Raw genomic sequence first — 12,358 nt, 5'->3', positions numbered from 1 at the left:
GCAGCGAACAGTTTTGACTGAGCTGAGCGGGAACTGTGCTTCCGCAGAGGTAGGGGGGCCAGCAGGCCAGAGGTGGATGAACGCAATGTCCTCGTTTGGGTGTAGGGACTGATCAGAGCCTGGAGGTACGTAGGTGCCGTTCCCCTCACAGCTCCGTAGGCAAGCACCATGGTCTTGTAGCAGATGCGAGCTTCGACTGGAAGCCAGTGGAGTGTGCGGAGGAGCGGGGTGACGTGAGAGAACTTGGGAAGGTTGAACACCAGACGGGCTGCAGCGTTCTTGTCAAAGGCTGATGTCGATGTGTGGTGGGAGTCAGGCGCAGGACACAGAGGCTCAGTCAAAACGACTTTACTGGACTGAGAAAACAAACACTCAATACAAAGAATATAGACCTCGACACAGGAGGTAAAACGAACACGCAAACCATGCGTAACAAGAATAATCCGATCAAGGAAAACCAAATTGACAACACCAGACAGGCGGACAATTACACACAAATACCCACAAACAAAATGAGAAACTTATAGGGGACATAATGAACACTAACTAGACACCGGTGTACAAATAAGACAAAACCAAACAAACATCGATAACATTCAACGGTGGCAGCTAGTACTCCGGGGACGACGAACGCCGAAGCCTGCCCGAGCAAGGAGGAGGAGCAGTCTCGGCAGAATTCGTGACAGTACCCCCCCCTTGACGCGCGGCCCCAGCCGTGCGCCGACCCCAGCCTCTGGGACGACCAGGAGGACGCGGAGCAGGGCGCATAGGATGACCACGGTGGAACTCAGTCAGGAGGGATGGATCTAAGATGTCCCTCCTAGGCACCCAGCACCGTTCCTCCGGGCCGTACCCCTCCCACTCCACGAGATATTGGAGACCCCCCATCCGACGTCTCAAATCCAGGATGGACCGAACTGTGTACGCCGGAGCCCCCTCGATGTCCAGTGGGGGCGGAGGGGTCTCTCTTATCTCACAGTCCTGGAGTGGACCAGCTACCACCGGCCTGAGAAGAGACACATGGAACGAGGGGTTAATGTGATAATCAATAGGCAGTTGTAACCTGTAACACACCTCGTTCAATCTCCTCAGGACTTTAAATGGCCCCACAAACTGCCGACCCAGCTTCCGGCAGGGCAGGCGGAGGGGCAGGTTTCGAGTCGAGAGCCAGACTCGATCTCCAGGTGCGTACACCGGACCCTCACTGCGGTGGAGATCGGCGCTCGCCTTCTGTTGACAGATGGCCCGCTGCAGATGGACGTGTGCAGCATTCCACGTCTCCTCCGAGCGCCGCAACCACTCATCCACCGCAGGAGCCTCGATCTGGCTCTGATGCCATGGTGCCAGGACCGGCTGATACCCCAACACACACTGGAAAGGGGTTAGGTTGGTGGAGGAGTGGCGGAGAGAGTTCTGTGCCATCTCTGCCCAGGGGATATACCTCGACCACTCCTCCGGCCGGCCCTGGCAATAGGATCTCAGAAACCTACCCACATCCTGGTTCACTCTTTCTACCTGCCCATTGCTCTCTGGGTGGTACCCCGAGGTAAGGCTCACCGAGACCCCCAAGCGTTCCATGAACGCCCTCCAGACTCTGGAGGTGAACTGGGGACCTCGATCAGACACTATATCCTCGGGCACCCCGTAGTGCCGGAAGACGTGGGTAAACAGTGCCTCAGCGGTCTGTAGGGCAGTAGGGAGACCCGGCATTGGGAGGAGACGACAGGCCTTAGAGAACCGATCCACAACGACCAGTATAGTGGTATTCCCCTGAGAGGGGGGAAGGTCAGTAACAAAGTCCACCGAGAGGTGAGACCATGGCCGTTGTGGAATGGGCAGGGGTTGTAACTTCCCCCTGGGCAGGTGTCTAGGCGCCTTACACTGAGCGCACACCGAGCAGGAGGAGACATAAACCCTCACATCCCTAGCTAACGTTGGCCACCAGTACTTAGCGCTAAGGCAGTGCACTGTCCGGCCAATACCTGGATGTCCAGAGGAGGGTGACGTATGAGCCCAATAAATAAGACGATCACGAACTTCGAGCGGAACGTACGTCCGACCCACAGGACACTCTGGGGGAGTAGGGTCGATGCATGCGCCCGCTCGATTTCCGCATCGACCTCCCACACCACCGGTGCCACCAGACAAGACTCTGGCAGTATGGGAGTGGGCTCAATGGACCTCAGTCAAAATGAGAAAAGGGTGTTGAGCCCCCTCAAGCCAATGCCTCCACACCTTTAGGGCTTGCACCACGGCTAACAGCTCCCTGTCCCCTACGTCATAATTTCGCTCCGCCGGGCTGAGCTTCTTAGAATAGAAAGCACAGGGGCGGAGTTTAGGTGGCGTGCCGGACCGTTGCGACAGTACTGCCCCAATACCGGCCTCTGACGCGTCCACCTCTACCTGGAATGGTAAAGCGGGTTCCGGATGCGCCAGCACCGGAGCCGAAGTGAACAGGTCCTTCAGTTTACCAAATGCCCTGTCCGCTTCAGCTGACCACTGCAAACGCACCGGGCCCCCTTTCAGCAGGGAAGTTATGGGAGCTGCCACCTGTCCAAAACCCCGGATAAACCTCCGGTAGTAATTGGCAAAACCCCAAAACTGCTGCACCTCTTTAACAGTGGTTGGGGTTTGCCAATTACGCATGGCTGACACACGGTCAACCTCCATCTTCACCCCTGACGCGGACAACCGATAACCCAAAAAGGAGACAGACTCCTGGAAAAACAGACATTTCTCTGCCTTGACATACAAGTCATGCTCCAACAACCTACCCAACACTCGGCGCACCAGGGCTACATGCTCGGCTCGTGTAGAAGAGTACACTAGGATGTCGTCAATGTACACTACCACACCCTGCCCATGCATGTCCCGGAAGATCTCGTCCACAAAGGATTGGAAGACTGAAGGAGCATTCATTAACCCGTATGGCATGACGAGATACTCATAATGACCCGAGGTGGTGCTAAATGCTGTTTTCCATTCATCTCCCTCCCTAATGCGCACCAGGTTGTTGGCGCTCCTGAGATCCAATTTTGTGAAGAACCGCGCTCCGCTTAATGATTCAGTCATACTCGCAATCAGAGGAAGAGGATAACTGTATTTAACATGGTCTGATTGAGACTACGGTAATCAATACACGGGCGCAAACACCCATCTTTCTTCTTCACAAAGAAGAAACTCGAGGACGCCGGGGAAGTGGAGGTCCGCATGTATCCTTGTCTCAGGGACTCGGCTATGTAAGTCTCCATAGCCGCCGTCTCCTCTTGAGACAAAGGATACACATGGCTCCGCGGAAGGGCTGCTCCTATCTGGAGGTCTATCGCACAATCCCCCTGTCTATGAGGTGGCAACCGCGTCGCCCTCGTTTTGCTGAACACGAGTGCTAAATCCTCATACTCAGGGGGAATGTGCATTGCGGGCACTTGGTTAGGACTCTCCACCGAGGTCGCCCCCACGGTAACACCTAGACATCGCCCTACACACTGGGCAGACCACTCCTTGAGAGCCCTCTGTTGCCACGAAATGGTGGGATCATGGGTGATTAACCAGGGAAGCCCCAGCACCACGGGATACGCAGGAGAGTCGATCAGATATAACTGAATGGTCTCCTCATGACCCCCCTGCGTATTCATCTTTAGTGGTGCTGTGACTTCTCTAATCAACCCTGATCCCAAAGGGCGGCTATCTAGTGCATGGACAGGGAAGGGAGCATCAACAGGCAGGAGGGGAATCCCTAACCTTACACAAAATTTCCGATCAACAAAATTCCCAGCTGCGCCTGAATCGACTAGCGCCTTATGCTGGGAATGAGGTGCAACCTGAGGAAATCTTACAGGTATACACAAGTGAACAACAGAGAGCTCTGGGTAAGTGGGGCGCCTACTCACCTGAAATGACTCCCCAGTGCGTGACCTGTAGTCCCGTCCCCCTGGAGACCCTCCCCAGCACCTAGCCGCAGTGTGCCCTCCACGGCCACAGTTGGTGCAGGGGACGGCCCCCCTCGGGCTCTCTCTCCTCCTCTCTCTAGCGCCAGCACCCCCGAGCTCCATAGGGCTCGGCTCGGAGGTGCTGAAGGATGGAATGGACGGCCCCAACTCGGGACGTCCGCGGGTGGCCAGCAGGGTATCGAGACGGATGGACATGTCCACCAACTGGTCGAACAATAGGTTGGTGTCCCTGCAGGCCAGCTCTCGACGAACGTCCTCCCGCAGACTGCATCGATAGTGGTCGATGAGGGCCCTCTCATTCCTCCCCGCATCCACCGCTAGAGTCCGGAAATCCAGGGCGAACTCCTGTGCGCTCCTCTTCCCCTGTCGGAGGTGGAACAGACGCTCCCCTGCCGCTTTCCCCTCAGGTGGATGATCGAACACTGCCCTGAAGCGGCGGGAGAACTCTGCGTAGGTGATGGTGGCGCCGTCTATTCCCCTCCATTCGGCGTTGGCCCACTCCAACGCCTTGCCGGAGAGACAGGAGATGAGGGCGGAAACGCTCTCGTATCCCGAGGGCGCCGGGTGTATGGTGGCCAGGTAGAGTTCCACCTGCAGGAGGAACCCCTGACACCCGGCTGCGGTGCCATCATACGCCCTCGGGAGCGAGAGCCGAATCCCACTGGATTCCGGTGCTGGGATGGGAAGACTGGCCGATGGTGGTGGTAAGGTTGGAGGAGGTGTGGGCACCCCTCCTCTCTCCCATCGGCGCAGTGTTCATCACCTCATGCAGGGCGGATCCGAGTTGCTGGATCCTAGCGTCTTGACCGCTGACCCGATCCTCCAGCGACTCGGGTGCCGCCGCTGCTCCTGCTGACTCCATAATGGTGTGTAATTCTGTCAAAGGCTGATGTCGATGTGTGGTGGGAGTCAGGCGCAGGACACAGAGGTTCAGTCAAAACGACTTTACTGGACTGAGAAAACAAACACTCAATACAAAGAATAAAGACCTCGACACAGGAGGTAAAACGAACACGCAAACCATGCGTAACAAGAATAATCCGATCAAGGAAAACCAAACTGACAACACCAGACAGGCGGACAATTACACACAAATACCCACAAACAAAACGAGAAACTTATAGGGGACATAATGAACACTAACTAGACACCGGTGTACAAATAAGACAAAACCAAACAAACATCGATAACATTCAACGGTGGCAGCTAGTACTCCGGGGACGACGAACGCCGAAGCCTGCCCGAGCAAGGAGGAGGAGCAGTCTCGGCAGAATTCGTGACAGTTCTGGATGAGTTGTATGGGTTTAATGGCACAGGCAGGGAGCCCAGCCAACAGCGAGTTGCAGTAATCCAGACGGGAGATGACAAGTGCCTGGATTAGGACCTGTGCCGCTTCCTGTGTAAAGTAGAGTAGTACTCTGCGAATGTTGTAGAGCATGAACCTACAGGATCGGGTCACCGCTTTGATGTTAGCGGAGAACGACAGGGTGTTGTCCAGGGTCACGCCAAGGTTCTTTGCACTCTGGAAGGAGGACACATTATGTTCTGAAAAAATATCTCACTACTAAACAGTACATAGTGTTGAATGTTCCTAAACAAGGTCTGTTTAATGCTGGAGATTATCAGAGGTCAACATTCCTGATCAAAGTACATTAGTAAAGCAAAATACTACACATGAAAATATAATCATATTCTCCATCATTACCAATACAATTCAGAAACCATGGTTTGGGATACGGTTGAGTAAAACCATTCCCACATCTAGTAACTCTTGGTCCTTGGTCCTTGAGTAGCGCTAAATGTGGACATAAAATAAAGGTTGAACTGCACACATACATACATATATTATATAGGTTTTAAGTAGACTCAATGATGATGTGTTGGTCAAATAAAAAGAAGAAAATTGACTGACCCACAATCAGGAGAAATAGAATCTCTACCAGGCGGTGTCACACGTCAGTTTGGCTTTAGTTCTAAAGAATAATTTGGTAACCTCATGCATGTTCCCACACTCACAGGGAAGTAACAATAGTTCACCATGACTAGCAACGTATTTTTATTTTAAGTCAAAAACAAAGAGGAACTGTCTGGGTATCACAAGAAGATAAATTCAATAGCAATTCGCATCAGGTTGATTTGTCTAGTTTCGCGTAGACCGCTTCCACTTTCCTAAATGATGGTCTATCTAGAGGAGGTACACAATTCCAGTTAATCTTCCCTCGTTTGGCCAGGGATTGCACCCACTTATTTGCACCCACTTACTTACTAGATTTCACCCAGGTACAATAATTCAGTTTCTGATTAAAAGGGAAGCATGAAAACAAGCAGACACTGATCAGGGATGAGTTGCATCCCTGAATTAGACTCTAGTCTAGAGGGTTTATCTCCAAGATAGACCCTCCAAGATTGACATTCCCTATATACATTAGAGTGTCTAGTTTGAGAAACAGGCACCTCACATGTCCTCAACTGGCAGCTTCATTAAATAGTACCCGCAAAACACCAGTCTCAATGTCAACAGTGAAGAGGTGACTCCGGGATGCTGACCTTCTAGGCAGAGCTGCAAAGAAAAAGCCATATCGCAGGATGAGTTGCATCCCTTAATTAGACTCTAGTATAGAGGGTCTATCTCCCTCCAAGATTGACATTCCCTACATTGATCTAAAACACCAACATGCACAGTATAGACACTGTCGATTGCTTATCAACAGGGCCACATAAACCAGCTGACTTGTGAAAAAGCTGACTTAAAATCCATATTTCACTCTGAAGCACCGCTACTTATCTTTGTCTCTCCCTTTCAAAATATCTTGCACAAGGCAAGCCAAAACTCCATCCCACCAAAACAGGCTGACATTTCAGACTGTCTTTTCAAACAGCTCTTAAACTAAAAGGGCATTATCATAGTTTTCACAATTTCACTGTCTTATTCCAACCTCACAGTGTTTAAATATATATATAACACAGGAAAATCATGTTTTTGACAGCACTGGGCCTTTAAGTCAGTTTGGGTGTTTGGAAGTCTTTACACCATGTGGGCAAGCCTACTGAGGCAAAAAAATAAATAATGGGTGTGCAATGAACAAATTCATTGTACTTTCAGTATGGTGTAGTGCTTTAGTTTTTAAGAAATGGACAGCTCATATTTAGATATTTGAATCAGAATGGAGCAAATAATAGCAAGATAATTTTTTGATTAAAATACATTTTAATACACAGGAAAAATATTACTTTCACTTAAAATAACTCGGTTACAACAACAACAAAGTGGCATGATACTGGACAAATACAGCTTTGAGTGGATATACCACTATTCTAGAAAAATTCATGCTACAAATTACAGACCATGCTTATGAGACTAAAATGACTTATGTATTTTGCCATAGAGATGAGAGCTCTGCTGTTACAGTCTGGAACTTTTAAGCGTTATATACATGAGATATTGTATATCTATTAACATAAAGTTATGTGTTCTTATATATTTTTTGTTTGATACATTTTATACTACTTAATTAAATAAAAATGCTGGCATTTGTCCTTGCAAGCCAAGAGACAATTTTACAAATGGATTCCAAGTAAAAGCTTTTCTTATAACACCAATAGTTCAAATCCATGTCTTATTTGCTATAGAGTTGTATATCCTGTTGCAGTCGGTGTCCTCCACGGCGTTTGCGACTGAAATTGCGACACCACAGGGACATGATCAGGGATAGGACCACAAAGGCCAGTGCCACAGAAATGCCCACCCACATCACCACCGACAGCTGGCCGCTTTCCTGCAAACAAGGAATAACAAGCATTAGACACACCATCTAGACAGTATGAACAAAACAACATCAGCAATCAACAAGCATCAAACTCTCCTAAATAATGTGACAAATGCATCAAATACTTAAATAATATGACATATGCATCAAACGCTTACATTCAGCAGTTTAAAAAATGAACATTTCTAGAGGAACCAAAGAAGTCTCTGACACAGATATCTGGGAATATATTTTCTCCCCCTTCAGATGTGCTACACTAGCTAGGTTTCCATCCAATTGGCGACAGATTTACATGGGAATATTAAACAATCTGCATTAAAACAATATGCGCATTTTCACACCAGAGAGGTGTTTCCATCAAACTGACTTGTTGCAGATAAAATGCTGTGCGTGATGACATAGTGCACATAAAAATACCCTTTGCGGTTACATTCCCATGTTTCCCAATTGAAAAATACAAGTTAAATGGGTTTCCATGGCATTTTCAACTCTACTGATGGTTTTCTCACAAACATATGTTGCAATATATATGTGCCCACTCCGGTATTGGCACGTGTGCTCTAGTCCACAGCGATGTTTACGGATAAGTATATGTGCGCTGTTGGCTAGAGTGCACGTATTGCCTACATGATGAGATTATTATGGACAAAAGAGCGAGATTGTTTTATTTGTCAAACTGCAGCCAATCATCGATGATCATGTCACCAGAATAAGACCCTCGATATTTATTGGAAAGCAGCATCGAGCTCATCACCTTGCACATTTACCACCTTGTGAAGTTCATCATAAATGTATTTAATCTGGTGCCTAATAAACTGCATGCTTTCCTGACGAGACATAGAGGGAGAACCACACACGTCATAGCGTGACTCCAAATTTACTTCGATATGATGGTTATTACATCAATATTTGCGCATAAAAGCGTTTCCACCTACATTTCTTGCAGATTTATTTTTACCGACACAAAAAGATGCCACCTTGTCTAGCGTATTTTGTTTTCTTGACATTTTGAAAGTTTACCAAAACATTTTCTGTTTCCATCAGTTCTGTCATGACATTTTTTTATCCGACATGTACTTTACTCGCATAAAAAAAGTTGGATGGAAACTGGTTAGTGTTCTCATCACCTTTTTCTGATGGATTCCCTTCAGCAGAGCAAATGTGCTGAGATGGTTGCAGGAGCACACAGTGTGGGTGGAGTTTGACATCACTGAAGTGCAACCCCGCCCAGACCACTCCCCCGGTCCATTCTCATCCGACCAATAAACACAGGTGGGGTCAACATCACTGGACTAGGATACAGTGTATATATGAGTTGGGGTTCATTCCATTTTCACTCAGTCAATTCAGGAAAAACATGTTTTACTGACAGCCAGAGACTATTAAGAAGAGACACAAGTGTTACCTGCAGGTGATTGAAGGTGAGATTAACCGGATGGGGCAGGTTTGTTGTGTTGGAGTTGCTAACGGACACCGTCACAGCACTGGACATGAGCTGCTGGCTCTGATGAGAAAAACTGTCCTTCAGAGTATCCAGATTCTTATAGCTGAGCAGAACAACAAAGGCAAACCCTGCACACAAAAAACAACACAAGAAAACATAAGGCCTGATACAAAAACATGTGCAACAATATCCCAAGCGAATCCATCAATGTGTGCCTGTAATAATATTTTGAGGAGATGATTGGTACTGTAGGACCGCGGCTACCTGGGTAATTCTGGTAATCTCCAACCGCCGTCTCCCAGGTGGTGTCAAGTTGAGTGTTCTCATTGGTCAGGCTGACTGGTCCTTCAGGTGGAGTCTTGTCTCTCCTCACCATAATCTCAGCCTCTGTTTATCAAGATAGACAAAATCAACACAGACCAGAAATCACCATTACTGAAAGAACACAATATTGCATTTATTTGATTTGAACATTGTAACAATCCAATGTGCTTGTTAGTGCTCCTTTTACAGTCAGTATGGTGTTCAGATTGTGGTCAGTAAATGGTAAATATGTGGTCAGCGTGTGTTCAGTGTGTGTGTTACTTGTGTGGTTGGTCTCTATCCTGGTCACGTTCTCTGTCAGCAGTGGAGCGATCAGTCTGATAGACATTTCAATTGTCCTCAGTAACTTAGTCACTTCACCATTGGACTGGACGCCCAGGTGAAGAACATCAGTGGTATTAACAAGTAACTAGAGAAGAGAGACATAAGGGTTTATACGTGTGTGTTTGCATGTGTGTGTGTGTTTCTGTGTGGTGACTTACTGTCAAAAGCACATTTCCAGTCAGCAGCTGTCTTGAAGTTCCAGGCAATGTAGAGTTGGTGTGCTGCCATCTTGTTAGAAGGTAACAGATTATTTTATTATAGTGATTAAGAGTGACTTTCATTGTGTTCCATGGTGTTTAGCGCCCCCTAGTGGAGCTTTCTGGTACTTAGAATTATGTACGAAAACCCGGAAGTAAAGTTGTCATTATGCACGCAGACAAGCAGCTAGAAACAACGCTACTGTACAGTTCTTTCAGTGCAACTATTTCTTGTTACGCTTCAGCCTCGGAAAATATTTGTTTGTAAGTTCAATTCAAGCATATTGCAAGTGATGATAATATTGTTATTGACAGAATTGCTTACTTATCAATGTTAATTGGTTACATTTACTCACGCAAATTGCATTGACTTTCATGGATGCCGTTAGCTGTATTAGTTTGCTCGTGCGTCATGTAAAAGAAGTGTAAAACATACTATAGTTTGTTACTGTTTCTAGTGTAATATGCTTTGTTATTGTACAGAGGTGTTTGTACATTATTAGAGTAATGAAAGGAGTTGGCTAGTTGTTACTCATAGAGTAATTATCTATTTGGTTTGTCGTCATGCCAGATATATGGTAACTTGGCACTCGCTTTGTATTTATGCAACTTCAACTTGAAATGTATAATGTACAGCTACAGTATGTCAATGTGAATTGAATACTAAAGTATATTATTTTCTGTATTTGCAGTTTCACAACATAAACGTTTTCAATACATTCGTTCAAGAAAAGTCACGCCTTGGAAGTTTTATTGAAGACTCAGTTGTTAGCTATCTGTCTAGTTTTGCACGGGAACGCAATTCCAGGGCAGAATAGTGAAAAAACATCATCACGGCGGGCTCAAGCACAAGAATAATCGCACGTGGTGGTTATGATTCTACGTTCATTAGCCAAAAAGCCTCTGATCCTAGGGATGACCAGCAGTCTACGATGCAGCAACCAGAGGCAAGTGTTCGACAGAAAGAGGAAGAGGAGCGAGTAAGAGAGATGGAGGAGCCTCTTCAGCACATTGAGACCAAGTCTCAGTCTGCAAGATCAAGGTCATCAAAACAGTCAAGCAGATCCTCAACGGCGAGTTATGCAGCCATCAAAGCACGTGCCAAGGCGGACGCAGCGCGTGCTAGAGTCTCCTATGCTGAAAAGGAAGCTTCTATGATGAAACAAAAGGCGGAACTGGATGCGAGTTTATATGTTCTCCAAGTTGAGAGAACAGCTGCTGCTGCGTTGGCTGAAGCTGTAGCCTTTGAAGAAGCTGTAGAGTCTAAACGCAGAGAGCTCCACAGAGAACTCAACACAGGGACACAGCCCTTAAGTCCAGTCCAACGTACTTGTGAGTATGTGCAACAACATGCTAGGCCCTACTTTGCTGAAATGCCATTTGAAGTAGAGACACAAGAGCTTAGTGTTGACCCAGCTACAGGCCACAATCCAGAAAGTAGCAAACAACGGAGCATGAGCAGAGACTCTCCGTACAAAAGAAATGAAAAGCAGCATGGTGGAAAGGGAAAACAAACCCACTTCCAGTCACCGACACAAGGCTTCCCTGAGTCACAAGTGGCACCAGAACTCACCAAGTACCTCCTGCGCCGTGAGATGGTGAGTTCCGGACTCCTGAAGTTTGATGATCGTCCTGAAAATTATTGGGCATGGAAAGCATCTTTTCTCAATGCGACCAGAGACTTGAATCTATCAGCCAGGGAAGCGTTAGATCTAATTACCAAGTGGCTAGGGGCAGAGTCGTCTGAGCAAGCAAAGATAATTAGATCTGTCTACATTCTCAATGCAACAGCAGGGCTTAACATGGTCTGGCAACGACTAGAAGAGTGCTATGGTACACCCGAAGTGATCGAGAATGCACTGTTGAAGAAAATTGATGAATTTCCAAAACTGTCTAACAAAGACAATCACAAACTAAGAGAACTGGGTGACATTCTTCTCGAACTGGAGTGTGCTAAAGAAGAAGGGTACCTTCCAGGCCTCGCTTATCTGGACACATCTCGTGGGGTAAACCCTATAGTAGAGAAACTTCCATTCAGTTTACAAGAGAAATGGATAGCACAGGGATCCAAATACAAGGAGGACTATCGGGTAGCATTCCCACCATTCTCGTTTTCTCGAGATTCATCAGGAACCAGGCGAAAATTAGAAACGACCCCAGCTTCACCCTCTACACCTCAACTACCCAGGTGTCTGTGAAAAGTGAGAAACCTGTCAGGTACAGCAGCAGGACACCTGTGACTGTACACAAAACAGATGTGTCATCTGAGCCCTCAGACCACCAAACCAAACCCAGTAAGACAAAGGTTGAAAGCCCTGACCATCACTGTCCAATACATAACAAGCCTCATCC

General features: G+C 47.4%; 1 protein-coding gene across 1 annotated transcript; it reads right to left on the bottom strand.

Annotated features, from left to right (window-relative positions):
- Window positions 1-7,202: 7,202 nt before the first annotated feature.
- LOC121541997 (adhesion G protein-coupled receptor E3-like) lies at window positions 7,203-9,960 on the bottom strand. Its single transcript, XM_041851418.1, has 5 exons — window positions 9,747-9,960; window positions 9,426-9,548; window positions 9,123-9,289; window positions 8,845-9,009; window positions 7,203-7,726 (listed from the first exon to the last, which is right to left on the bottom strand). The coding sequence occupies exons 1-5, from the start codon at window positions 9,811-9,813 to the stop codon at window positions 7,568-7,570; spliced, it is 681 nt and encodes a 226-aa protein (XP_041707352.1). The 5' UTR covers window positions 9,814-9,960; the 3' UTR covers window positions 7,203-7,567.
- Between the last annotated feature and the right edge of the window lie 2,398 nt (window positions 9,961-12,358).

Source organism: Coregonus clupeaformis, chromosome 3 (assembly GCF_020615455.1).
Source record: "Coregonus clupeaformis isolate EN_2021a chromosome 3, ASM2061545v1, whole genome shotgun sequence".
In the NCBI taxonomy this organism is placed as follows: Eukaryota; Metazoa; Chordata; class Actinopteri; order Salmoniformes; family Salmonidae; genus Coregonus; species Coregonus clupeaformis.
The sequence above is the reverse complement of the archived record's forward strand: the minus strand, read 5'-3'. Positions and strand labels throughout refer to the sequence as shown.